This window comes from Diabrotica undecimpunctata, chromosome 3 (assembly GCF_040954645.1).
Source record: "Diabrotica undecimpunctata isolate CICGRU chromosome 3, icDiaUnde3, whole genome shotgun sequence".
Taxonomy (NCBI): Eukaryota; Metazoa; Arthropoda; class Insecta; order Coleoptera; family Chrysomelidae; genus Diabrotica; species Diabrotica undecimpunctata.
The window spans coordinates 134,559,668-134,586,101 of NC_092805.1; the positions used below are offsets into that span (position 1 = coordinate 134,559,668).

General features: G+C 32.6%; 1 protein-coding gene across 6 annotated transcripts in view; it reads right to left on the reverse strand.

The window, feature by feature from the left end:
• The window catches only part of LOC140437434 (voltage-gated inwardly rectifying potassium channel KCNH6-like), a 713,853-nt gene that overhangs the window by 427,989 nt on the left and 259,430 nt on the right, over positions 1 to 26,434 (reverse strand). For 4 of the 6 annotated variants that reach the window (XM_072526969.1, XM_072526967.1, XM_072526968.1 and 1 more), the window contains one exon: positions 17,623 to 17,768. In XM_072526969.1, coding sequence (XP_072383070.1) covers positions 17,623 to 17,768 — 146 coding nt within the window. The remainder of the gene's footprint in view (positions 1 to 17,622; positions 17,769 to 26,434) is intronic. The other 2 variants (XM_072526970.1, XM_072526966.1) reach the window with 1 other exon arrangement.

Sequence of the window (26,434 nt, forward strand, 5' to 3'; positions counted from 1 at the left end):
GTAACAATCAACAAACCTCAGTCTCAGCGCAATATTCAGATTTTTGTCACAGAACAATTGTTTGAATTTTAAGAACGCTGCCCTTGCCATTTCTATTCGTACCCGGATCTCTTGGTCTGGATTTAATTCTGTGTTGATGTAAGCTCCCAGATATTTATATTTTGTCACTCTCTCTATTTGCTGTCCACCAAGAGTTAGTTGTTCATTATTTATTGGACTCCTTGATACTATCATAAATTTGGTCTTATCTGTGTTGATGTCAAGTCCCATTTGAATGCATTCACTATTTATTGCATCTAGTAAAGTTTGTAGATCTTCTATACTCTCAGCCATAATTACCGTGTCATCTGCAAATCTCATGGTGTTTATGATTTCTCCACCAATTCTTATTCCCTCTTTTCTTTCCCATAAGGCTTTTCTGAATATGACCTGTGAGTACACGTTGAAAAACGTCGGAGACAAGACGCATCCTTGCCTAACCCCTTTCGCAATCGGTATATTATTTGTTTCTATATCGTTCACCTTTACTACTGCTTTCTGGTTCCAGTATATAGCCTTAATAAACTCAATGTCTTTTTTGTCTAAATTGATGTTTTTTAATTCATCTATTAACTTCATATGCTGCACTCGGTCAAAGGCCTTCCTAAAGTCTATGAAGCATACATATGCACTCTTGTTATATTTCCGACATTTCTGCAAGAGTACCGTCAACGCAAAGAATGCCTCTCTTGTACCCATGCCTCCTCTGAAGCCAAACTGAGTTTCATCTATCTGCTCCTCACATTTCTTATAAATTCGGTTTTGAACAATTTTCAAGAGAATCTTTAAAGGGTGGCACATTAGGCTTATCAATCTATAGTCATTACATGATTTGGGATTGTTGTTTTTTGATAAAAGTTACACAAATTTTTGTAGAAATAAAAAATAGTTAAGTTTGGGGTATATAGACGATATAAAATATATTTAAATATTTAAAAGACTTATACAATCACCTGGAAAATAACAATAACAGATATACTATTATATTATTATAATATAAAAAAATTAATTATTAAATAAATAAAAAAGATAAATTAAAAAAAAATGCTTTTCTTATGGAGAATAAATGCATAGGTTTCTCGGCCTTCACCAGCTGCTGATTGCTCACTTACGAGTGTCGCATAGGACCGGCCTGGATAAAAAGTATTTTCCGGCAGTACGAGTATACTATTTTATGTTATGTATACAGTAGAATAAAAAAGCATTGTAAAAGTTGTAATAATTGCTTTCGAATGTTTTATAATTATCGAATAATCGAACGAATAATCAGCTAAATATGGCAATACACTTGTTTGTCCCAATTGGCATATATTAATCTACAATCCTTTAATTTCTAATTACAAATGTGCATGGGTAAAAGTGCATTTAGAAAACGAAACTACATTTCAGTAGTTAGCCCGACTTTAATCAGAGAGCATGGAGTCCCATTTTAAACCCGGTGAATCATTAAATGGTTGCGCTAAATTGACATAATATAAATAAATTTTTTATGAACAATTTTATGCCATACTTAAAGCGTATAAATAATTGTATACAAGGTAATGAGAATATACCACCGTTGTTTCTTTCTACTTTGTGTAGGCTACTAAAACAAATCGGATTTGTTTATAAGAAACGTGACCGAAGAAGCATAACGGTGGAGCGAGAGGATATTATTCACTGGCACCCTAATTATTTGAGAACTTTACGATGTTTGCGACGAGACGATTGTAGTACCATATATTTGGATAAATCGTGGGGTAATGTTGACCAATCGGGTAATGACGAATGGTGAGATACCTCTATATAACACAGTCGCGATGTTTTCTTCAAAGGTTTAAGTACTGGTTTTAAAGCACTTACCAAATGAGTACCACGATATGTTTTATTGCATGTAGGTTTTTCAGGAAATTTTTTTTCTGACACACAACGTGCTTTTATAGCAAAGCAAAATAATGGAGACTTTATGAAATGGATGCCACATAGTTTAAAGAGATATTAATACCAAATTTACCAAAAAATGGTCGCAGAAATGTCATTGTAATAGAAAATGCGTCGTATCACTCCCGTAAAGAGAGACTTCCTAACAATTCCTGGAATAAAGCTGCAATCAAGGGATCGCTAGTGGAGAAAGAGACTTTTTTGAGGATTGCTATTTGAAATCTGAGCTATTAGAAGCAGCGCATGCTTTTAAAGATCAATTATGACACTAATTACGACACTAATTATTATCTTTATAAATATGTTGCACAGCATATTGTTTCTAGTTTAAAGATTCCTCCATATCATTGCGAATTAAATCCTATAAAAATGATGGCGCAATTATATCACTAGTAACGTTGAAAACGGAAACTGAGATGTGGACCGCGGACAACCTGCAAGATGACGTAGACCAATTGATTATAAACGTGAACAAAGAAGAAAATAGCGACTGCAAATCTGATATCTCAAATGTAGAGAGCGACATTAGGATAATTAAATATCTGTGAGTAACTTCGATTACTCTATAACCAATGAAATGCATTTATTAGTCCAATCAGAGTACGAGCTTTTCGGGTATTGGACTGGGTGTACAGAAATCGAGTATTGTTGGGGATTTTCTCATTGGAATTCTAATCGCTTTAAGTCAAACCGTTTAGATTTCACAACTGTCCAAAACGTGAAAATGACCACTTTTCAAACATCAATAACTAAAAACAATTAAACGTAGATATATGATATGATACACGAAATCTATTACCTAAAATTTTACGAAATTTTACTAAACATAGTTTTTCCATAATATATCGACATAGTTTCCGGAGTTCCATATTTGTTAATTTAATAAAGTGTACAATTTTAAAATAAAATTTTCGCTAAAAACTGTTTTTATCAAAATTATTGCCTCTTATTTGACTACTTGAAGACAATTATTTGTAAATATATGTATTCTATATTAAATATCTAATGTCCCTCTATTCTAAATCTAAATATCTAGTATCCAATTTTCATTATAAATTAAAATAAAAAAAGTAGTTTTACTCATAATAGACTTCCGCCGTAAAGATCATTGTACGGTTATGCACATGACCACTACTTAGACCTGTGTGTGCTGCTAAGCACATGTTCAAAATTTTCATCCCAGTACTGAGGTACATCCATCAGTTCTTGCTGTTGCTACAGGTCGTTGAGGCTGCGGGCAGTAGGATAGTTTCAGCAGGTTAGTACATGTTCGTTGTTCTGCATGGCACCAAATTTGCATGTATTATGGCTATTGTCTAAGACCTCAGCTCATTTGGTTAGTTTTTGCTGATACCACTCCGGTTCCTATTCGATTTAATGTTCTTCATACTGGCCACATGAAATTTGCACCACTTGGCATTGCACAATTTTTACTAGGATCTTTTTACAGCATAAATAATATGTTTAAATAAACCGGTCAAGTTAAACTTTCTTGTGCAAAAACTGAGACAAAAGTAAATTAGGCTTAAGTTAGTGACAGAGTTAGGGCTCAGATTGCAGTGAATACGAAAAATTTCGATATTGATGCAAAATTAGTCCCAATAACGGTTTTCAGAAACAACCTCGGAATGAGAGAAGCACTCTTCAGTTTGCAGGTCATGGTTCAAAGATGTAGGGATATAGAACAATCAGTATATATGTGTTTTATCGACTTCGAAAAGGCCTTTGATCGAGTAAACTATGACAAACTTATAGGTGTCTTGCAACAGGTGGGAATTGATGACCGATACCTCCGTATTATCAAAAATTTGTATTGGTATCAATGTGCAAATATACGAGCTGGACACAACACGACAACGGAAGCAGTGCAAATATGGCGTGGAGTGAGGCAAGGATGTATTCTATCGCCTCTACTTTTTAATATCTACTCCGAATTTATTTTCAAAGAAGCCTGAGTTGAAGATACAGGCATTAAAATCAACGGAATTAATGTCAACAATTTCAGATATGCAGACGACACGGTACTTATTGCCTCCAATGAAGAAGACCTGCAACGACTTATAAACAGGGTAACCGAAGCATGTGATGAATATGGGCTAAAACTTAATACTTCTAAGACAAAACTTATGGTTGTTAGCAAAACGGAGTTACAACCAACGAACATCAGAGCGTATGGAATAGAGTTAGAAAGAGTCTACAATATTACCTACTTGGATGCAAACGTTAACGATAACTGGGATATAAATAAAGAAATAAGTATACGCATTGAAAAAGCCAGAGCCGCCTCCTCTAAATTAAAGAAAATTCTAATTAATACAGATATTATGTTAAACCTTAAAGTCAAATTAATACGCTGCTACATATTCTCCACATTGCTGTATGGTATGGAGAGCTGGATCCTTACAGAGACATTAATTAAAAAATTAGAGGCCTTTGAGATGTGGATTTATCGACGAGTATTGCGGATAAGTTGGGTTGATCGAATAAGAAATGAAATAGTTTTACATCGAATGAAAAAGAGCACAGAAATAACAAAAACGATAAAAATTAGAAAGTTACAATGTTTCGGTCATCTAATGAGACATCCAGAGAGGTATAACCTTCTACTCGTCATAATACAGGGTAAGATCGCCGGAAGGAGAGGCCCAGGCCGACGAAGAACATCCTGGCTCCGAAATCTCCGAGAATGGTATCAAGAGACCGCCGCTAATTTATTTAGAGCCGCCGTAAACAAAGTTATTATTGCCAGTATGATCGCCAACGTTCGATAATCGTACAGGGTACTGAAAGAAGAAGAAGAACGGGTTAAAAACAGGAAACCATTTTAAGCCAACGGGACTTTCTCTTTTTAGAAACTCGATATTTGGTTAAAGAACACACAAAAGTATGTAACGTGAATGGATTTAGGAAATGTTTAATTTCTAAATTGACAAAAGGCAAAGAAAAATTGAATCAGTTCTTGGAAGATAAGAGGCCTTATCTTCCAAGGACACATTGCTAAGCTACTCAGTAATTAAGAACTCGAGTCATGACGCGTCATGTGGATTTGTTAGCCATGGGCTTAGCAAAAAAACTGAAAGTGGGAGATACTTCACATGAACATACTTCACAACATAAGTACTTTTTTTTTAATTTTTATACTAAAATGGTAGGTTGATCAAATATTACCAGAAACGACAATCTAAATATATAAATTTATGTATACCGTTTCAAAACTAACGTAGAAAAGACGTCGGAAGGTTTCTCTGCACAACTGATATACTGTTATTATATTTTTAATTTATCATTAAAATAAAAAACTAATAAATAAACTGGAATTAAAAACGTCCAATACAATATTGTGTAACCTCTTCAGCTACACATCTCTAGGCCGTGCCTGTGCCTCTCTACAGGAGGGAGCTATATTTGGGATTGGAAGTCAGCAATCCGCACATGTGTTGTATATTATGAACGTCAACCGTGTTTAAACTCCGCTCAAGTTTCGACACAAATTACGGAACTCATTCTTCATTTTATTCTTGAACGGGTTGAGGTGACAACTTCGAGAATAATCGGGACAAAGCTCCGTTTAGCAGCTGTAGTTAATTTTAGGAATAGGATACGAGAGGATGTTGTGACAGAACTTGGCGTATACGGTGTAAATATTGATACTTTCCCAAAATGCATGATCAAAACGTTAAATAGCTTTAAAAAGTTACTAAAACAAATCAAAGAGAAATATTTTATGCAACTAAAAACTTGAAAAACAAGGCATATGCAGAAAAGACATGCAATTAGACTGCTTAAATTTAAGTACCTTGTATTTTTGTCGGTTCGCTATAAAATATACACTAGAGATTTCTCTTAGCCCCATATCCATACTACTTTGGATATATTTGAAAATATTTGTTAATACATATTTAAGTGAAAAGACTGATATGTTTTTGTACACACTAATGATAAAAAGGAAAAGTAATTTTACAAAGCCATCATCAGAGCTATGGTCAAGTTTTAAAAAGCATCACTACTTAAGAGAGATCCATTTGGTGGAAAAATCTACAATTTTCCGTTACAAAAGTTAAGTTACTTCTATGAAAAAAACACATACAATACGAAACATCCACACGGACTCCACAAAAAAACTCATTAAAAAATTTGTTTATGGTAGGGGTGTAAGAATCATTTGATTGGAGTTGAAGCTGCAGACAAAATGTCTGAAATCTCTGAAATTCATCGACTATTCGACTTGTCCATTGTCTAATGTTACGCAGCCAGGACAGTTTTTTTTCTTCCGACCCAGCGTTTTTCTTCGATTCAGTCATTCTCAAAATTGAAGGACACATGCTGATAGATACATTTCATAAATTAATAACGGATGCGTGTAGAACACAGATAAAATTCCAGGAGACTTGAAAAGAGCAATTATATGCCGAATCCACAAGAAATGAGACAAACTTAGGTACAAAAACTATAAAAGCATAGCCTTAATCTGTGTGAGCTGTAAGGTGTTTACTTGGATCATAAACAGGAGATTAAGTCACTTTACAGAGTAAATCATAGGAAAATACTACGCCGGATTCAGACTAGGACGGTCTACTATTGACCAACTATTCAAAGTAAAACAAATATTAGCTAAAGTCTGGGAGTACGATAAAGATACCTACCAAATCTTTCTAGATTGTCGATAAGACTACGATAACATAAATAAAAATAAAATATACTTAATTATGCAAGAATTTGGTATAACAAGGAAATTGGTAAAATTAGTTTAAGCCACCATGACTCACACAGAAGCGCAAGTACGAGTTCAAGATAACCAAGGGGCTAAAAAAGGAAGATTGGCTTTCTACGAATTTGTTTAATAGTCTAAGTCAAAGCAAATTGTGATGCACGTAGACGATGTAAACTTGATTAGACGAAGCGCAAGAGACATCACAGAACGTTATGTGGAGCTTGAAGAACATGCAAACGAAATGGGACCAGCTAGCCGTCAACGTAGATAAGACTAAAGCCCCAATACAAGCAAGAAATGAGTTAGTTTCTTGGTCTAAGCAGATTGTGATGTACGTAGACGATGTAAACTTGATTATACGAAGCGCAAAAGACATCACAGAACGTTATGTGGAGCTTGAAGAACATTTAAATAAAATGGGGCCAGCTAGCCGTCAACGTAGATAACACTTAAGCCCTAATACAAGCAAGAAACCAACTCAACTTGCAAAATATGACAATAGATGACGTAAATCTTAAAGTAGCAAGACAGCTCACATACCTGGGCATACAAATAAATGACGACGACAGCGAGGAGAAAGAAAACTGGAAAAAGATAATGCTTGTTAACAAAGCATACTTCTCCCTGTGGCAGGTGTTTGGATCTAAAGACATTCATAAGGAAGTAAGGTTCAAAATATATAAACCCATCATATGACCAATCGTAACATATGACCAATAGACCAGTAACCATAGAAACATGAATCATGACAGAAAAGACAATAAACCTTATTAATACTTTTAAAAGAAAAATATTATTGAATGTGGAAACGATTTTGATCAACGAGCAGAACCAATGTTCCTCTGAACAATAGGGGGTTAAAGGGCAGGGACTGGTACCCGACACTAGAAAAATATTCTTATGCACAAAACAATTCAATCCAGCTTCGGGATTTGGACAAAAATAAGGATATCAGACTTAAGCGAAGAAAAAGGAATATGAGAATATGAACGTGGAATATACAAGAAGTGGCAATGAAACAAAATTAAATACTCCCAGAAATCGAAAGATTAGACACAGATATACTAGTCTTGAGTAAAATAAAAAAAGGGTTAGAAAGAGGAAATTATAGGGAAATATACACACATATGGCGCGATTACCAGCAAATTAACGAGCGAATAATGGAAATTAGGATGAACATATTTGAACAACCAAGAATAATTGTTGGAGTATATGCAATACGACTATAAGGTAAAAAGAAGATTTTTTCAACGCATTAAAAGATATATTGAATAAGGCAAAAGAAAAAAAATATATTCTTCTAATTGAAAATTCTAATAGCCACATGGAAAAGGAAGATGAGGATATAGTGGGACGATTCGGAGAAAACGAAATTAGAAACGACAATGGAAGTAGGCTAATTAAAATATGTTAAGAATACAAGCTGACCATAACAACACAAGATTTCAGCATAGGAACATACATGAAACATACGTAAAAACCAATGACCAATTATTGATTTAATAATAGTTAGAAAAAGGCAGCAAAACAATAACACAAGATGTAAGAGTATACAGACAATCAGAATATGCACCTAATCACCGATTAGTACTAGGGAAATTCATATACACGGGAAGACGACAAAAAGAGAATATCCAGAGAGATGACGAGATCCAAAAAATCGCAAATACGAGGCATAAAGTTAAGCTTCTACAACAATTTAGTATTCTTGTAAATATGCTACAGATAAACGAAGAATGGACCCCAACAGAAACGTATTAACTTCTAAAGGAAAAAACAAAGCGGCAAACGATATGGTAGGTAATAAATAACATAAGAATAAATATTTGGAGAAATACAGTAACAACCACAAAGTAACGAATAAGAGAAAAAACGTAGGTTTTATAAATGGCTAAACAACAGAAGCCCAGGAACACGAGAAGAATATATTACCCTCAGACAACAAGTGAAGCTAAAAATAGGGCTATAAAAATAAAACTCGAGAAGAACGAATACTAGAAGAGAATGTGCAGAGACATGGACGACACGATAGGGTATAACAAATCAACGGAAGCATGAAAAAAAAATTAAAATATGAGAAGTAATAAACGAAGTAAAAATATTATACAGATAATTACATCAAAGGAGTGGACAAAGCATTACATAAAATTATTGCAAGAGAATAGATCGGAATATATATCACAAGACCCTGTGACAGCAATAACAGAGAAACCCAAAATCACATAGGAATTTATAACTAAAGCACTAAAGAAAGCCAAAAACAACAAAGCACCAGGACTAGGGAACATAAAACTGGAACTGATAAAATATGGAGGAGCAAGGATCGTATCATTCATACGAGTGTTGTCCAACAAAAATCGAAGCAGATGAGAAGATTTCAGAGGAGTGGAATCTATCAAATATGTCCCCCATTGTTTAAAAAAGGGACAAAAGGTCACCACATACCTATAGAGGGATCAGTGAAGTGCCTTTAATATCAAGAATCAAAACAACAGATGGAACATTATGGCGAAGAATCAAAACGGATTCCGAAAAGCCAGATCGTGTCTAGATAATATATTCATCACAAGACAGGTGATATAAAAGAACAAAGAGAAAAATATTGAAACAAATGTGACCTTTACCGACTCGGAGAAAGCATATAATAGCGTGTCCAGAAAACAACTATGGGAAGCAATGAGAAAAATGCACGTTAGAGAGAAATGTGTGAATTTAATACTAAGACTATATAAAAAAACAGTTGTACAAATAAAGTTAGGTAATGAAATAACAAAAACAATCACCGCAACAAAAGATCTCAAACAGGAATCTTGACTATTACCTACACTTTTTAAGATACTTTTTTTTCTTGTAGTGCCTATCCATTTCGGATGTTGGCGACCATCATTGCAATCTGTATTTTGCAAACTGCTGCTCTAGAAATATTTGTGGCTGTTGTAGAATCTTCTGAAGTTTTGCCAGCTCAACATGTGTTTGGTCCCTCTGAAATTTAGGTGTTGAACCAGGTACGTAGATTTTTCAGCCAGGAAATTCCTCGCCTTCCTGGTTCTCGTTTTTCTTCTAATTTTTCTTGAAGAATCTAAATTTCTCCTTGTTCCTCATGATGTGATAGAGGTATTCAATTTTTGGATGTTTGTATTGTGGTTAACAACTCTTTTTCTTTTTGCGTTCTTAGTAAAACGTCCTTGTTAGTAACGTGGTCGGTATACGATATCTTTGAGATTCTACGATAAAGCCACATTTCGAAAGCCCCAATTCTCTTACAGGTAGCGTCTGTGAGAATCTACGACTCAACTCTGTACAACAGTATAGGAAAGATGTAACATCGTAGTAACCTGATTTATATGGGTACTGATAAATCGCGGCATTTGAATAGCTAAGCCATTTTTTGAAATGCAAATCTTGCTTTCATATCTCTGACTCACTTCTGTGATTCTGTTCATCAACTCCTGGAGGGCTTCATAACTGTCAGCGAATACCACCGTGTTATCCGCGTATCTGATGTTAGTGATACATTTTTCGTTAATTCGAATTCCGGCTTCAACATCTTCTACTGCTTCTTGAAAGATTTTTTAGAGCATATGTTAAACAGCAAGGGTGATAGTATACATCCCTGTCGGACCCCAAGTTTGATTTTGATATCATCGAATTCTCCTCCTCTGTACGGAGAGACGATGTTTGATTCCGATTAAGATTGTCAATAATTCTTAGTTCACAGGTGTTTGTTAATATTTCCATCAGCTTGTTGTGTTTTACTGTATCAAATGCTTTATGGTAAGCAATAAAGCATACATAAATATCGCAATATACATCTTTACATCGTTGAAATAGCACTTGCATGCTAAATAGAGCTTCTCTCGTACCCACTGCATTCCGAAAACCGAAACGTGCACAGCTGATTTTTTCTTCACATAGTCTATATATCCTTTGATGGATGTATGATTTTTAGAAATAACTTTAAAATGTGACTTATTAAGGTAATATAAGTCAAAAAATATATTGTCTCCAAAATTATTCATAACGGCATTCGAGTATGTCTTAAAGATGATCAATTAAGACCACAGAGCCCACATAATTTAGGAGAAGCCTCAGATATGTTAAATGGATTGGAGTTTGCATGTTCCAAGGTGGGCCTTAGAATGAACTTAACCAAAACTAAGTTGATGACAAATATGGTCATCAATAAAATAACCATTTAACTATTCAACACAAAGTAGTAGAACTGGTCGAAAACTATACGTATTTGGGTCATGAAATAACAATCAGCAGAGATAACTAAACATGCGAAATCCAAAGACAAATTACTTTAGTATAGCCTTTGGAAAATTGCGAGACACACTTGGGGCCAACATACCAATTAGCTTTAAAAGAAAAGTACATATTGACCAATGCGTATTACAGGTCATGATCTATGGAGCGGAAACTATGACTCTAACCAAAACTACGGCTTTGAAATTGAGAGTGGCACGGAGACGAATGGAACGGTTTATGCTGGGAGTGACGTTGCGGGACGGAATAAGAAACGAAGATCTACGAAGAAGGTCTAGTATTGCTGATGATGTGGAACGTATAGCGGAACTGAAATAGAATTGGGCAGGCCATGTAGCGAGAATGCTCGACTCACGAGCATTCTCGCGAGTCGGACGAGTAAAATTGTGGAAACAGTGGACGTGATTACTTTTCGCAGATAACCAAGTCATGTTTGCACAAGACAAGGAGGATATAAAATATATGATAAGAAAATTAAAAAAAGTCTATGAGCTATGGGTACTCAAGATAAATATGTATAAGACCGAGTTATTCCATGTGTCAAAAGATCGAGAAGCAGTAGTAATCGCCAACGTTGGATAACTCTAATGTGGCACGTAAAGAATATTTATGTATTAACTCCAAGGTTGCAGATTTGAATTTAAGTTTATAAGAAGAGACTATTAATGAGTTGTAAGACTTTTAAGTATTTAGGGTCAATGATAAGCCGAGATGGTACTTGTATAAAAGATATAGAAATAAAAATAGCACGGGGGAAACAAGCCACGAAAGCACTCCATGGAGTGATATGGAACAACACTCTAACCAAAGAAAATACAAAAATATCTTTCAAAGCATAGTGCTGAATATTATGCTTTTAAAGCATAGTGCTATATGGATCGGAAGTATGGCCAATGACAACATCGATACGAAATAAAATAAGAACCGTTGAACTGGACTTTATGATGAGATGTCTACAAATCACCAGAGCGGATAGAGTAAGAACGGAGGAAATATGGAACAGAATGGAAGTAGAATGTTCAATTACAAAAAAAAGTTGGAAAACAGAGCCCTGCAGTGGTACGGGTATGTACAAAGAATGCCAGAGCATAGGTGGCCGAAAAGAATATTGGACTGAGACCCTCTGGGAAGAAGACGAAGAGGAAGACTTGCTACAACATGGAAAACATACATAGTAAATGCTATGATAGATAGAAACCTCATAGAAAGTGACTGAGAAAATAAATTGCTGTGGAGGACGAAAGCGGCGAACTCATAATGAGAAAATGCCGAAAAAAAAAGAAAAATAAAAAAAATAATGAAAGGTATTGACAAGGATATTGGGATCCATTTGCGGCAATGGTATGTGTAGAATAAGATTCAACCACGAGATATACCAATATTACCAATAACCCTCTATACGAAATTATGATTATGATTATAACAGAAAACCTACAAGAACGTTTAGTGGAACTATGGTGGGAGGTCGGAAGGTTGTTGCCAATCGTTTTGACAGCTTTTTTAATAAACAACTAATGGGCAAACTACATAAAGTAAAATAGTATAGGCAAAAATGGTCCATATTGTTTTTAAAAATCAATTATCGTTAGTAGAGCGGAAAAAACTGGTTAATTTTTACTATTTAATCAGGTAATTAAATCAGCGAAAATTATTATTGTAATTATTTTTGAATTCAGATTTTGATAACCTTTTAACTGAAGATCATATGACGCCTTGCTATTTAACAAATTGAGGGTATGAATGTCACTATAAATAATGGAAATTTTAATACCGTTCGACATTAGAAAAAGTTTAAACATCTACGTGTAGGTAAGGCACATCCAGTAGCAAATCCCTCACGATCCATTCATCATTAAAGATTCATTCAATAACATAAATCGCGAGGAAAAACTCGCATGAACGTATTTATTTTGAACAGGTACTGGTTTTGGCATCATTCCTAGGATAATAACTTATTTTCTCAACCTATATTATTTATAAGGATCTTATTATGACTGTTTGTGTGTATACTATAATTAATGAACACTTGGAAAACTTTCTAAATCTCTGGACATTCCGTCTTGACATTATTTATACTTAAAAATATTTATTGTTCCGTAAATACCAATGATTGATCCTAGTTTTGAAACCACAGGCCAAATATATCGCTTTACAGATTACTTTTTGAAAAATAATTTGAATGTTTTCGATGTATATCGAGAGGTGGCGCCTGAGGTTATGTGGCAATGAAAAATATTTAATTTTTTTTTCTTGACATGAGATAATGTTTAAGACTTTTTGTTTTAATGTTTATTTTATATTTTATAAAAGTCCGTTAAAACCATTCACGATTTTTATCATTCAAATATCATAAAAAAACTTTGATTAAAATTCAATATACCTACATACAAAAGTACATAAATAAAAACACACTTTCCATACATACCTACTAAGAGCACATTCATCTGACAATTAAGTGTATTCATTGTACCATGAGGAGAGAAATTGAGATGATTTCTTTTGAAATTATGTTGTAAGTTTTGAATATCAGAAATTTGGATCTACTAGATTTAACGAAATACTAAAGAAAAGTAATAAAAAGCCAGGGAAACTTTTACCAGTAAACTTGAATGCACCGAAATACATGCTAATATTGAAAGCATATTTCCTCCTCGCCTTCCAAACGATCGTTATAATCTCAGCTAGAGAATCAAAAGCGACATCAATATTTTTTCTTTTTTATTCAGGTTTAAATATATAAAAAAAAGTCAAAGCACGACATCGTTAATATACATTGATTCTAATATGCTATTTTTATTTAAAGGATGAATGTAAAAGGGTATTACATGATATTATACGCAGAAAAATGTATAGTGGACGAACATATGCCAATAGGGCTGAATAACTACGAAAAACAGGTGGGAACTGCTATATATTTCGCCATATAAGTACTAGTCAGAAAAAAAAATAAATATTATTTGTTTTTCCAATATACATAGGTTACAGAGTAGATGTTAAAAGGTAACTGTTTATCATAACATTAGGAAGTTATAACCGCTTGGCGGTAAAGGATGGTTAGTTTTGTGCTAAGTTTTCTTAGGTTATATTATTGTTCACCGGTTGCATTTTAGGAGAGTTTGTAAGACTTTTTTGACTTATTTTGAAAAATCATTTGTAGTGTTCAACTAGTAAGGCTTTTAAATAACAAATAGTGATATAAATAGTATTGAAATTTATACTGGTGAGTATTTTAAAGGTCTTTAATTCTTGCGTATGACATATAATACGCTAAGCAATCGTGGTAACTAATCAATATTGTTTCTGTTAAAAAAAATGACGAAAAAATATGATCCTAATAATCCCAAAGACGCAGAGGATTGTTAAAATAATATGAGAGTTTAGAAGATAATACTTTGGCTCAGGAAATTGACCACTGTAACGAAATTACACTGGAAAGAATAGGTAAAGAGAAGGAAGTTGAACTTACAATTAAATAAAGAAAGCTACAGTATCTCGGACATGTGATGCGTGGCGAGAAGTATGGCATCCTGCTACTGATAATGCAAGGAAAGATAGATGGTAGAAGAAGCATCGGAAGAAGACAAATTTCATGGCTTAAGAACCTGAGAGAATGGTTTGGATGCAGCTCAAACCAACTTTTTAAAGCTACTGCCTCAAAAATTAAAATAGCTATGATGATTGCCAGCCTCCGTAGCGGAGATGGCAACTGAAGAAGAAGAACAAAGTTCAACTCACGTTGCATTCTCCAAATGAAGTGATAAGAAAAACCAGCTCAATTACACTTTTCAAAGTATTGGCCGAGGTTTCTGGAAGCAATTGAGAAAACAGTGCTGTCAAATACAACTGTGACTGAAACTCACGAATCAGGTAACAAAAGAAAACGGGAGGTTGCAGAAATTTCACAAAATTCTGAAAACAGAAAAAAATCAATGAAAGTAATCGATCGTAAGTGGGAAGAAAAAAACCTGAAAAAAGGAGCCATAAATGATATTTTCAAAAACAACATGGAACCCCATATACTAAATGAATGGAAACAACAAAATTTGAAAAATCTTTGTAAAGAAATGGTAAAGTACTCTTCACAAAAATCCAGCTCTTTCTCTTTATTAATGATTTATATAAATACTTATATAAAATAATAAAAATAAATCCTTATTCTCTCTGGATACCACTTATTGCTTTCTAGGAAAAATGTATTGGGAATGTCGAGGGAACTTCCACTCACATCTAGTTAGTAGTACTATGAGTCGAAACAGATTTGAACAGATTCATAGATTTTTACACTTTAACGATAATACGTTGTATAATAAAGCGTTCAAAGTTTAACCCGTAATTGACCACCTAAATGAACGTTTTAGCCATGGAGCTGTATTATGGACATCATTCAATGAAATAGTTTATTCGAGGAAAACCCATCGGTTACGAATATAAATTCTGGTGTATTGCGACTAATAAAGGTAACCTTGCAAAATTTGATCCCCATACTAGAAGTAGGGATAAATTACAGGGTAACTCGTTAGGAAGTTCCGTAATATAGAAGCTGTATACATGGTTTTTACCACACGAATCTGTTATCTATATTGATAATATTTTACATCTTTACCTTTACTGACAAGGTTGATACACTGTATCGGTACAATTAGAAAAAACAGGATTGAAAGACTCTACTCAAAGAAATAAAAAAACAAATTCGTGGAACTTCCCACGCTCTACATAGCGAAGAACATCAGCTCACTCTTGTTCGCTGAAATGACAATAATGAAGTTACTATTTCAAATAATATTTCAACTTCAAAAATATTTACTACAGGAAACTGTAACAGATGGTCCAGAAAAGACAGAAAACTTATATCGGTCCCTTAACCAAACGTTGTGCAAATGTATAACAAGGGAATGTGTGGTGTGGACTGATTCGATAAGCTAAGAGGTTTGTGTAGAATTCGAATTCGATCTAAAAAAACGGTATTGAGCGATATTTAGATTTTGCTTGAATGAGACAATAGTCAACATGTGGCTTCTTTACCGCAACATTGAGGCAAATTCTTTTATTAGAATTTTACAGATGAATTGTATAGGCCCTGCTGACAGCTCCAGATATTCCAACGCCACGTGGAGTATGTCTAAAATCTTCAAAATATGTTGCTGACGAAATTCGTGTGGGTAATATGGGTCATTTGGTGGACAAAATTAAAAAACAACTAAGGTGCAGCAACTATGGCAATTGTACCAAATATCGATGAATTATATGTAATTTGGAACTTTCTCCCGAGAAATACTTCACGTCTGTCAAATATCAGACGTTGTAAAAATTTAAAAATAAATAATGTTTTATGCAATATTGTGTCCTTCATTCCCGTCCATACAAAAAAGAGTTACAAAAAAAAAAAAACGTAAATTTTGCATACTGCTATTAAAAAAAACCTCTCTTTATTTTATTCTTAAGTTTTAATTTCGTTTTGACAAAAATTTAATTTTGGGCATTAATGGGTTAATGGCAGAGAAGCTTAAACAGAAAATATTTCAAAAAATGAGCTGCAGTACGACCGTTATATATCAGACGGCGTCCAGGGGTCGTAATTTGAATTCATTCGAGCATATTTCGCATACGAAATTAAAAGAAATTCGCTCAAAATTCAGTTTTTTGTATTTTAAAATAATGCGTGTACGATTTTTTTCATTTACGGCGACTAAGAATGGGTCTAAATAATTGGAATTTCGATGCTAGTATACGATAAAAGTAATTGTTGTCATTTCAGTTGTCACTGGGCCCGTGTACGTCAGATAAGATTTCAGCTGATAGTTTTTAATCGTTTTTTTTTATGCAATATTTTTACATTGAACTTTGTTTTTAATAGAAGAAAATATAGTTAATGCCCTTGCAGAGGCGGAAATATTGGCAAAACGAAGAGGCAAAGTTTACCCTCCTTTTTTTAACCCTCTAAATGATTATTCGGATGTACAATTTCAAAAATTATACAGATTAACAAAGCTCCTCACAATGTAGTTGATAGGCTTAAATAACTTTTTTTTTTATTCGGCTTACACCGAACTAACATATTTTATGTCCTTTTTTTACTCCTTTCAGCTAATTTACAAGAAACAAATAGTTTTAGATGACAAAATCACCACAAAATAGGTTAAGTAAAACTGTCAATTATTCTTCTTATTGTTATTTGAGTTTTGGTTGTTGGAATTTGCAGTGTTGCCGGTGCAAATTCTTTTCGTATACGTATAACATTTTGAAGGACGCGGACGTTCAAAAATACACATTCAAATTCGTATACGAAATTTTTCATTCAAATAAACTCATAAACAAAAAAATTCGATTGAATTCGAAAATACGACCCCAGGGAAGAACAAATGATCGAATTATTTGATTTTCGGCAAAGTTAGATAAAATATTTGGTATTTTTTTTTTAGAAGTTTTTATAAACTTCTTTATGATTTTACGTTCATAATCATTAAACACTGATTAATGATTGTATTTATAAAACACTGATTAATGACTGTATTTATGATAATATTTTAGACACTTTTGCATCCGTTTAACAAGGTCAAGTTTTTTACGAGATAAGTTTTTCTGCGAAATAGAAATCCATAGTTGTGTGTAAATAAATCGCTAAATTCAATGCATATCTTTGTTAGTACTATATAAGTTATAGTTAGTACAAACTTGAACGTACTTGAGGACAAACCTTTTGCTTCAGAGACTCGGTGGGATTGGACAGACTAGGGCTCTTTCTGTCACTGCCATGTGCTGTTCTGTACCTCTGAAGATCGCTTTCGGACGAAACGTTTGGAAATTGCTTACTTAACTGAGGTTTATTTGCTGAAACAGAATATTACTAGAATAATATTGTTAAGTTAAGTCTACGTATATAGCATCCATAGCATTTAATATTAATATAATTTATAAATAGTAATTTTATTTAAATTAGTAATGTTTAATCAAGTAAAATATATGTATTTTCCCATTTGATGACTTTAGTATCACCAATATAACTTGAAAACCGATTACTTTGGTAAGTAGTTAGAAAAAAAAATTTTAAAATTGTCATAATAGCGAATTAGAATAGATGGCCAAAGAGGACCAGATTGCAAATATAAAAACATAAATGAATTGACCACAACAACTGTATATAAAGTTAAAATATCCGATTAAAGTATAAAATATCTGATTTGACTAATTCATTCACCTTCGTCCAATTATCATTTATCCTTCAATTGAATACTAATGTTAAAACAATTATTTTAACTATTCCATCTTACGTTTCTCATTCAGTATAGGCTCTTATGGACTATATGCCGCTTTTACTATTCTTTGCATTTTATTGACCGTTGCGTTGTTGCCAGTTTCATTTCTGTCAAGCATCCGAATCTTGTGACAATGCGTGTGTTCTGTACGTCGTCGTTTCGGTTTGTTGTTCTCAGTATTAGTTATTACATTTTATATTATTTTCACAAATTGTTCTTTTCAAAACGGTGTCTTCCATACGAATTGCTGAATACATTTAAATACCATTTGCAATTTTTGAATATAATTAATACGTAATTAAATTATTAAAGTAGCTGTTTTTTTAAAGATTTTTTGCTTGAACATGGATGTTGATTAGTCTGCTGGAAAGAGACGCATGGGTGGGAGATTCAACCGTAAAAAAAATAGATAATTTTTAATGATTTTAATTACTTTGCAAAATCCATGAGTGGAAGTGCTGCTGTGACAGAAGCAAGCAGAGCATTCCAATCTTGAGAGAGTCCAAAATAAATTTATTAGACATTTAAGTTTTAAACTACAAAGACCTTTACGTGACATTATGTTCCCAATCTCAGACATGAAATACATTTAACATTTGTAAATTGTCTCTGAGGCGAATTCAAGCTGATATTGTGTATTTGCATAAATTACTCAATTCCAATATTTTCTGCACTGATCTGTTTTCTTTAATTGATGTAAATGTTTTTTTCAGATTTACTCTCATATTTCAAAATTTTATAGTTGTTTCAGGGGTGTAGTTTTTGTAATTTTTTTTCAATGAACAGATTGATTCTAAATTTTAATAAAATAAAAACTTTTAATTAAAAAATACTTTATAAATAGGTGTATTTATTTAAAATAACTCTTTCGGGCTACATCACAGAACGCTTTCGGAATGACTATTCTATCATCAGTGCTGTTACTCGGTTACATGTGTGAATAGTAGAATTGTAGATTAGAATAGAATATGAAAATACTAGGTATACATGTGGTAATAAAATAAATGTTGACTTATTACTATGTGCTTTGGAGAATGGTGTAAACAAGCTACTATTAAAATTTTTTCAATTTGTAATTTATTATATTTCTGTTTGGCACACATACTATGTTTTTTATTTATTGCTTGTAAATTTTTTGATTTAATGTATCAGTTTGTAATATTTTATTTATAAATGGGTGATGCTCGTTAATAATAAATAAGTAAATACTCTATTTAATATTTGTAGTAGTAGCATTGATACCTGTTATCCATGTTTTTTATCACTTCTGCCCTGGAGCTTTTTCATTTTTGAGCTATTTTATGAATTCTTGTGTTCGTTCATTGTTCTTCCTTAGAACTCAGGTTCTTATGTTATGTTCTTATGTCTTCTTTGTATTCCAGTTTTAGCCTGCGATTTAAATTATTTTTTACTGCATTATTGTATAATTTTGACAGTGGCTTTCTCTCGTTTGGTATCAATAAATAAATACTCTTTACTCTACACCCTGTATTTTTGCCACCCTTTCATTATTTAGTCTTTGTCTGTAAGTATTTCATACAACCCACTAAGTTATTTCTTCGATACCCTAATATCTTTAAAGTCTTGCAAGATATTGATATTACTAATCCAAATAGAACAAGGAAAATAACCCAATGAAATTTTATTTTGTGTTTAAATTAAATCACTGATTATTATGTGTTTTTTATATTTCAATATTTAGTTTTTCCTTTTTTTTTTTCGTTTAAATTCATAAACGACATGTATGTAATAATTTCTTTAGGGAATTCCATTACATGATTAGAATCAAACAATGGTGATGCAAATACCAAACAGTTTCAATAATATTATCTTAGATATTTAAAGAACACAATTGTTTTTTGAAAAGTGACAAATTTGGATAAAAAACATCAGTCAGGTAAGATGCAGTATGAATTTAGTGAGCACGAATAAATTTAAAATATAAAATTTAAATGGGGTGTTTTTATTTGAATCCACAATCATAGACAGTCCACAATAACAAACAATATCACATATAATTTCATTGACACAATTATAATCATAGACCTATAATATAAATATAAAGCGTTGCAATACTGCGTCGTTTTACCAATGTGACGGAGAAAACTAACGCAAAGCAGTCTCTGCATCTCTTTATAATTTACCGAGTTTATCGGCCACCTGACCTAAATGACCAATGGGGAGGTCACGTGGTTGATAAACCCGACCCAATAAAGAAGATGCAGGGACTGCTTTGCGTCAGTTTTCTCTGTCGCACTGGGGAAACGGTAATGTAGTGCAGCGATGAATCGATTTGTATTATATGTCTATGATTATAATACAATAACTATATACATATAATAAAATAGACTGAGAGCTGCAATACAGGCTTGTTCCCCCAGTCTGACAGAGAAAACTGACACAAAGCAGTCCCTGTATTTTTTTCTAATGGGCTAAATTTATTGACCACGTGACCTAAATGTCACCGATCCGCAAGACTATATTATTATCCATGAGCCCACTCGATTTTCGCAAATTCGCAAATTGCGATTAAAAACTTCACAAGTTTTCAGAGTTATCAAGTAGCGTTTTTCTAGTTGTTATTTTGTTCCATCTGCATTATATTCTCTACCCATCTCAGACGCCTTTTCTTAATACTTACGTTATCTGGTTTTTGCTATATTCTATAAAGTTCGAAGTTTTATCTTCACCATACCCTATTGTTATTCACCGTTTCATAGATTCACTTTAGAACCTTTCATTACTTTTTGTTCGAGTCCATGTCTCTGAACCTTGTTAGGACTGGGCGTATTGTTTTGTAGTTTTACCTTTGTATTTCTCGATATAATTGAGTATTTGATACTATCAGCATAGTCAATGATCGAAAGAGGGTGTCCCTATCGTAGCCCGTTAGTTTATTTAAAAATTTTAGACAGTTTACCCTGGATTTGTACTCTACGTTCAACTATTTCCAGAGCTATTTTTGTTAAATTTACCAACTGATTTGATACTCCTAACTTTTTCATTACTCTGAACATTTCTCTTATATTTATAGAGTCGTAGGCTACCTTGTAGTCTATAAATATGTGGAGTATCTATGCCATATTTCAACGTTTTTTTCTAAAATTTGTCTCAGTGTTTTCTGATGAATTGTCGAGTTACCACCTCTGAAACTAGCCTGGAATTCTTCTATTATTTATTCTGCATATGGTGCCACCATATAATCCTAGTTTAGTGGAGAATATTCTGTATGCTGTATTTAAAAGCGTAATTTCTCTGTGGTTAGAGCATTCAAAAATATTTCATTTTTTGCGTATGGTGTAAAGAATTTCCATATTCTAATTACGTGGAAGGGATTTCTGTGTCCATATTTCTTTTATAAACTGCTGTAGTGCTATCATGCTATCGTGATCACTATCTTTATATAGTTTAGCTGGGAGATTATCTATTCCTGGTGATTTGTTTCTGACTAGTTTTTTAAGTGCGTCTATAACTTCAAGAATCTGAAACTGAAACTGTTACAAACTACGATATAAATCATTGACAGGTTGTTGTTTTTAATCGAACGAGCAAACGTTGCGCACACATAACTTTCCCAAAAACCAAAACTCATTCCAGAAGGTCAATAACCTACTCTCTACAATGTAAAAAGTACCTGTACATTATCGTCTACTATTTTGATAATTTACAATCTTCAATTTACAATTAGTCATATCGATTTTGTTAAACATTTTTCTTTTATGCAACGACTGTCGAATCTAGGTGACCAATGTGTTCAGCATCATTTTTAGCATTACGACCACCTTAAAGTAACTTTAACCATTTTTCCGATAAAGCCATTAATTAACGCCGATCGAGTATTAATTTACTTCAACAATATTTTTTCATTACTGAGAAGAGAAAATGAAATGGTTTATTAGACCATATAATTACAACTTTTTAATTGCTTTAAAAATTGCAAATTAGCCTCACTACAAAACCACTGTAACTCGAAATCTAATAGTCCGACTAAGCCCAAATTTCGACAAACGATGCTTAGTTCCATTAGTCGTGTCAATATATACTGCAGTGATTGTTACTTGTGGTAATATTTATATATTAGGACCGGAACTTATCGAGATAAGGGGTTTTGAATTACGGATTATGGGTAAAAAAATGAGTAAAACATGAAAAACTGATCCCAACTTTATTACAATCAGTGAGCGGCAATAAAACTTTATATGTTACGAAAAAATGTTAAAATAATGAGGGAAGTCCTACAAGGATGCATATTCTATCTCTCTCTTTTTCTTTTTGTGTAGCTTTGCAACCCTTTGTGAATATTCGCTGCCTTTACGATGTGTTACCATATATTTAGGTTCATCACATCCTTCCTCCAATCATGTATACCAATGATATTTAAATCTTTTAATATATTATCTTTTCATCTAAGTCTAGGTTTGTATAAGTATCTCTTGCGAACAAGGTTCTTCTCCCTCATCCTTTGATGAGACGCTCATCCAGGAGTTTCCGGCACATGTTTGCCTTGAAATTCATTAAACTTGAGTGGTCTTATATGATTTCCAGATTGTGCGTTAGATGTGTAAACTACACTATTATATGTGAAACAAAATTTCAAACTCCTTTATGGTTTAGTTTTTCTTTTGCAAGCTTTTAAAAACTTTTTTTTTAAATTTAGATTGCAAAATTATTATGGCAAACCATCGATTTTAATTAAATTTGGTGAACTGTTGTATTATATTTTAAAAATTTTCTGAGTAAATTACGAAGATTCTAAGTGCTGTGCATGTTCTAAGAGCAGGCTTGTTTATCCCCATTTTTTGTATTTATTGCCGTTTTGCAGCATGGGAAATAAATTAAAGTTTTTTAACTAATCTAGTTTTATAGAAAATATAATTCTCGCTATTTTATTTTGGTAAAACTTTGCTCCAAAATAAACGTTTTAAAATCATAATCAAGAAAATTAGAAAAGAAATGAAGTTTTCTTCAAAAAGTAGTCCTTACAGATCTGCTCAGACTAGATTCTTGTTACAGATCAGTAAAAATACTATTTTACTTTACAATCAATAAAAAGAACATGTATGTTTACTATGACAATACGAATAAATTCAAAAAATGACAAAGAAAATAAATGTGAATACCTAATATGAAGCTCGAAATCATGCTTATTTAAAATTTTAGTTAAAATCATTTTACTAAAAATCAGTAGAATTTATTATTAATACAAAAACCCAAGAACTGTGTTCTCAAAACCATAAGAGTATAATTTTTTAAAGAAAATTAACGAAAAACACCAAATGTCACTCGCGGTTAATTTTTAACTGTTTGTTTTGGCGGACATGCCACCAAAAATATTTAGTGTTTGAGACATCGTTTATTTATAAAACATTTGACAGACTCACGATTAAAATATTTTAATAATTTTAATGTATTAAAACGAATTTCATATTTATGTTTTGGCATGTGGATCTAACATTCATCAAATGACTGATTAGGACAACTGATATTTTAAGTAATGAGCAAAAAACTGGAAATTGTGTAAAATCTACATTTCTACTAATAGAACGATGATTATTTATTAGTGTGAAAAAGAATTAGGTAATTTCGACAACTATAATCAATATTATGGTCTAAATAACTTGTATGAGAGGACCTGGTACTATAAAAATAAAATAATTATACTAATAATTGTTAAGAAATGGTTAGACAAAATAAACGAGTCTAATAGTACTAATTTATATCCGGAATTAAAGTACCAGAGGACCACACCTGACAAAACAACTATTAAGCTATTCTCAAAAATAATAGAATGCCACAAGAATGGAGATCAATGATAACACTAGCAGGAGAACAAGGTTTTAGATCGTGAAGATCATGTAGTGATACCGACGCTATATTTATAATGAGGCAAGTTCAAGAGAAATCATTCAACAACAACCGGTATATTTATGGTTTATGGATTTTAAGAAGGCGTTTGAAAGGGTCAAATTAAAAGACCCACTTATTGTATGTAAGACAGATACCTCTAGGAATAATCGAAACTATCGAAAATATTTACCAGAATAACACAATAAAAGTAAAAGACAAAAAAGATCTAACTGACGCAATTGAGGCTGGCAATGAGATAAGACAGAGGGATTCCCTGAGTTCTTTATTGTTTAACCTGATAATGAATGGCATAATAAAAAATGTTAGAACTAAAGCGAATACCAAATGGGAAAAAACAACTTAAAATAATTTGCTATGCAGACGACTCGACGCAATACTAATCTCTCAAAGTGAAGATGTTTTACAACTTATGCTGCACCAGTCTAATATAACGGCCAGAAAATCTAACATGTGAATTTTCCCAAAATAAACAAAATGTACAATTATAACCACAGACCACTAATATGATCTGTGATTATAACAGCAATTCCACTATGATGCAAATTAAAGCTGGAGGGTCAGATGATAGAACAAGTGATGGAATTTAAATATCTAGGCATCGCACTATCTAGTTAAGGATAGCTGAAAACAGAAGTGTGTGGAAGATCAAGTGAATAGAGCAAACAGAGCCCCAGGATGCCTACATAAAACAATATGGAAAAATAAAAATATCGGTAAAGAAATGAACGGCAGAATTTACAAAAAAGTCATGGAACCAATAATATCACACGTGACAGAAACACGACCTGACACAGAGAGGACAAAAAATGCTAGAAATAGCAGAGATGAAAACCATTACAAAAAGCGAGGGTAAGACACTATGGGACAGAGCTAGACGTCCAGTATACGACGGAGATGCAATTTGGATAATCTCAAGGAGTGGGTAAGAAATAAAAGAGTATAATAAAACGATCACATAAACCGAATGAAAACAAATACAGTACTAAAGACGACCAAAGATGCTTCCCTAATACATCAGTGGGAAGACCACGAAAACGATGAAATGATAACTTACTAGAGGCACATTGAAAAATAGACTGAGTAATGTCTACACAAAAAATAGAAGAGGAAGAACTTAAAATCACTGATCTAACGTTATAATGCTAAAAAGATAAAATAAAAGCGGCAGTAGCCTAATGTACTGCGCTTTTTGATTTATTATGTGTCTGACATTAAATCATTAACATGTTATTAGATGGCATTGTAACATCTGTAAATAATTATTTTTATAATTATTGTACTATGACAGGAGAGATTTAATATCGATTCAGAGCCTCTGCATATGACGCACTGATGATAACTAATAAGGATTAAATACGTATAAGTGGATGGCAGATGCCCTGCATTGAAATTAAATCTAAAAACGTCTTCCTGTATTATGTTTTCATTTATCTCCGAAGCTCCCTATTTTGTTTGGCCTTTTTATTGAGGTTTTCTTTTGTTGAAATTGGTCTATTCAAACAGGGTGTGTCACGACACGCTTACATTACTTATATATCGGAAACTACTTACACGATATCTATAACCATTGGTTTATAGGTGTTTCAAGTGATGTCGAACTTAAAAAAAAATTTTGACAGACGTGCCACTTCCGGTTATACCAGAAGTGAACAGCAACTTTGTTATTATAAATAGAAAACCCTGTATATTATTGCATTTTTAGATTCTGCATAAGATTCTAAATAAAAAATTTTATTATCATAAATTAAAATTTCAATATTATTGAGTTATTCATCTTGTTTAAAAAATTTTGGCAGACAAACTTTTCAAAAGTTAATATCTCATTCATTTACAATTACAATGTCTTAAAAACCCTTGCACACAAAGAGTTGGTAACTAACTTCTAGGAATTTATATCAAAATAAATTTTTAAATACAGAGTGTTCACAAATGATACTCCATTTCTTTAAACTTTAAACGATAGTAAGTCAATAATTTCATTTGAATCATTTGTGAACACCCTGTATTTAGAAATTCAATTTTAATATAAATTCCTAAAATAACGTTACATCCTTTTTGTGTGCTAAGGTTTTTAAAAAAATATGATTGTAAATGGATGAGATATTACCTACTAGTTTGTCTCTCCATGTCAAAATTTTTGAAAAAAGATGAATAACTCAAAAAATATGAAATTTTGACCCATGAAACCTTATTAAAATTCTATCTAGAATCTTATGCAGAATATAAAAACAAAAACACTATTGCTGTTCACTTCCGGAAGTGACATGTCTGTCAAAAGATTTTTTTTTAAGTTTGTCATAACTTAAAATCCCTATACACCAATTTTTATAAATATCGTGTATAGTAAGTAGTTTTCGATATATAGATAGTATA